This window comes from Coffea arabica, chromosome 2c (assembly GCF_036785885.1).
Source record: "Coffea arabica cultivar ET-39 chromosome 2c, Coffea Arabica ET-39 HiFi, whole genome shotgun sequence".
Lineage (NCBI taxonomy): Eukaryota > Viridiplantae > Streptophyta > Magnoliopsida > Gentianales > Rubiaceae > Coffea > Coffea arabica.
In genome coordinates, this window is record NC_092312.1 from 34,024,807 (window position 1) to 34,028,091 (window position 3,285).

The 3,285-nt window shown below is 35.3% G+C and overlaps 1 protein-coding gene across 1 annotated transcript; it reads right to left on the minus strand.

Moving 5' to 3' along the window:
- Window positions 1-2,153: 2,153 nt before the first annotated feature.
- On the minus strand, window positions 2,154-3,065 carry LOC113723090 (dirigent protein 22-like). Its single transcript, XM_027246359.2, has one exon. The coding sequence runs from the start codon at window positions 2,902-2,904 to the stop codon at window positions 2,344-2,346; it is 561 nt and encodes a 186-aa protein (XP_027102160.2). The 5' UTR covers window positions 2,905-3,065; the 3' UTR covers window positions 2,154-2,343.
- Between the last annotated feature and the right edge of the window lie 220 nt (window positions 3,066-3,285).

Sequence of the window (3,285 nt, forward strand, 5' to 3'; positions counted from 1 at the left end):
TGTGTCACGCACAGGGCCACTTCCAAAGTGCGAACATGACCAAATATAATGGATTTTGCGAGAACGCAAAAAGTATAAATGAATGTGAGACCCTCCAATCCCACAGGGATTAGTGTATAATGCTAGACCTGTGAGTTAACTTGGTATTTTAGGTTGATCATTTTGAACTCGTGACTCAGTTCAAAAGTTACTTGGACAAGTTCGTGGAACTATGATGCCACACAATATATGGAAACTGAAGCAGGGTATTCTTGGAACTCGCACAAAATTCCTTCGAAATTCTTGCACTATTGGAACAAAGCGCAATTTCATTGTCTTTTCTTTCTACAATCACTTTGATAATCTTAAATGTAATCAGAAGGAAGTGAAGCAGAAATTGTAACTGAATCCGTAATTAGCAATTCCAGAATTAAAACTGGCACTGCTTATACGAGGGGCGATTCTTGTTCTAAAATAGAACCGTGATCTTACCAGTCTTGGTTGGCACTCGGCAATATGTGACAGTTGGCGATCTTCAGAAGCCTATTTTTATATGAGCATGGGCTTGAGCATGTGCCTTACGTCCTGGGGCCCCAATCCACATCTTTTTTTAAGCCCAATCAATGCGTTTTTGTCACGTGCCTCAATCTAAGTTTTCTTGCTTTAGTGGGTGAGGGCTTTTACTTCACGCCACCGGAGGATCTTTGGTCGACATGAACACTTCTAATAAATTGTCCAGAAACTCCATAACTTCATGGCATAGCCACGTTGGTCTTCCTGATTACGTTTAACTTGCGAATCGTTAGAAAGTAAAAAAAGTTACTTGAATGTTGGAGTGAAAGTTAATTTTAACTTCAACATCAAGTAATAATCAATTACCGTCTGTTTAGTTTTAACTTTTACATCAAGTAATAAGCGATTACCGTATGTCAGTTGCATATTGAAGCGTGAAAGGGATCAAGATGGCACATAAAATTAAAAAGCTTTCATCATATTGCTTCTCTTAGTTTGCGGAGCTAACATGATTAAGAACTTGTTCACTGGCGCCTATATTAAAAAAAAAAAAAAATCACTGGAGAAATATTTAATGCTGACACAGGTTTTGCTTTCATAATAACTGAGTATAAAATTTTATCAATTAAATTTCCTTAAAAGTTTCAGCTGCATTTAACATCCAAGTTATTTTACATGTGTTTGAACCTCCTCCAATTTTTTCTATTTTGCTTTAAATTAATGTAAGTATACATTATTATGCAATTTGAATTTTGCTTATTGAAATTAATTGTTGATATCCATTCAAACAAAATTAAAATATTAATAAGGGGAGTGTTTGATTGGGTGGTAAGGTTGAAGGAAGTACAAGTAGGAATTTCTGAATTCAAAACCTCTCACTTATCAAAAAAAATATTAGTGATATCGAGCTACTTTAGAGAAAAATATCTTGTATACATAAAACATGATGGAAAGTTGTTATACTAGATTTATTATACAACAAAATATAAATTTTTTGGTAAGATGCTTCACTTGATTACTAGGGGTTTGACTAATCAAGAGGTAGGTGAAAGCCATTGTAATTACAAATTTGTGTATAAGCAGGTGTGGATAGGATCTTGATATGGATCTAATTCTGGTTTGGATTATTGACCTATTCAAATCTATAATTCTCTTATAGGTCTAAGTTTGAGTTTGAAAGTTAATACCCAGACCCATAAAAACAATAATGATCGATCTGAATTGACTTTGACGAGAAACTTAACCCGTTGACATGCTAGGCATGTCAACTTTTTCATAACATATGCAAGAGTCAAACAGCAAGTGCCTATCGAAGTCTCAAGGGGATCAAGATGGCTAATAGATAGCTTCTTTTCTCTAACAGTCAGACTAACATGATTTAAATTTTATTCTTTGAAGGAGTATTTGGTACTGACATAGGCTTTGTTCTAATAAATGAATTGACTAATTCATACCTTTAGTTTCAACATTCAAAATATAGTCAATTTTGTTCCCAAAAATTTAAAACTACATGTAGTTAATGAAGAGAAGATTTGTTGAGAAGAATTTTCAAATTTGCTGTGTCTTAGTTTCAAGAAATGAGCAAAATCAAGAATTACATACTTGACATGTATTGCCTCAAACTTTGAAAAGAAAATATAGTTTAACAAGCACTACGAAGAAGAAGAAAGGAAAGAACTCCATTCCTCTGCTGCCCTAATATTAGCCAGTTTGGTCCAGAAGAACTAATAAAATGAACAAAATAGACGGAAAACATTAACTTAACAAGATGGCTTAAACCAGATCTATCTATCAAAAATTGACAGATAACTGCATGCCTTGATCAATCATGCTACTTAATTTTCTATAGAATTAGAAGTGTTGAACAAACACATTATACTCTACAGTTGCATCTCCTGTCTTGATATCAAACCAAATTGTATGTGCCAATGCATATCCACGAGCGAATCGAAACAGTCCCGTGCCTCCAACAATGGGCATTTCTCTGATATCATCAAAAACATGATTCCTCCCAAGAATGCTGATGCTACTTCCATTGAATTTCCCATCTGTAAATGAATAGTTAATCACCATTAGCAATGCAAGGTCATTCTGTGCTGCAACGGCGTACAGCCCCTGAGCTCTGCCTACAATTTTCGATGTTGGCTCTTGACCTTCAGTCAATGCATCATCTATGATGAAAGTTGTGCCAAAACTCATAATTTCTGTCCCAATAACTTTCATGGCCGAAGGGTTTTTACCACTAACAATGTCATGGAAGTAAAAGTGTAGGTGGCTTGTTTTCATCATTCTTTTCATTGCTATAGCTTCAGAAATATCCTCTGAGAAAGCTTGGTCGGAGATACAGATAAACATTGGAAGCATAATTAGAAGGTAAGAGATGGAAATAGTGTAAATGAAGAAAGAAGCCATTTTTTCAGCTCTTTGATTTTAGAGGTTGACGAATGATAAATCAAAAGACGATGATAAGTCATTTATAGCAATAGCCAGAAGCCAAAAGGGAAAGTTTCCATATCTTTCTTCTCTGTGGAAAAATTCGAAAGGCCAAGCGCGAAAGGAAGAAGAGTTGAGTGAGACTTAACAGATACGCTTAGTCAAGTCTCAAAATTTGATTTGCTCCAAGATTTTATGAGGAAAAGCATGACTCATGTTTGTCTACAGATCGACATCATAGTACTGCGCTTGCTGCTATTTGCAACACGAAGCAATTCCTAAAAAAATGTTTGCTTTGGTTTGAAGTATAAGCAAAGCTGTGACCGGCAAGAGAAGCTGGAGTGAGCTTTAAAGTAGGAG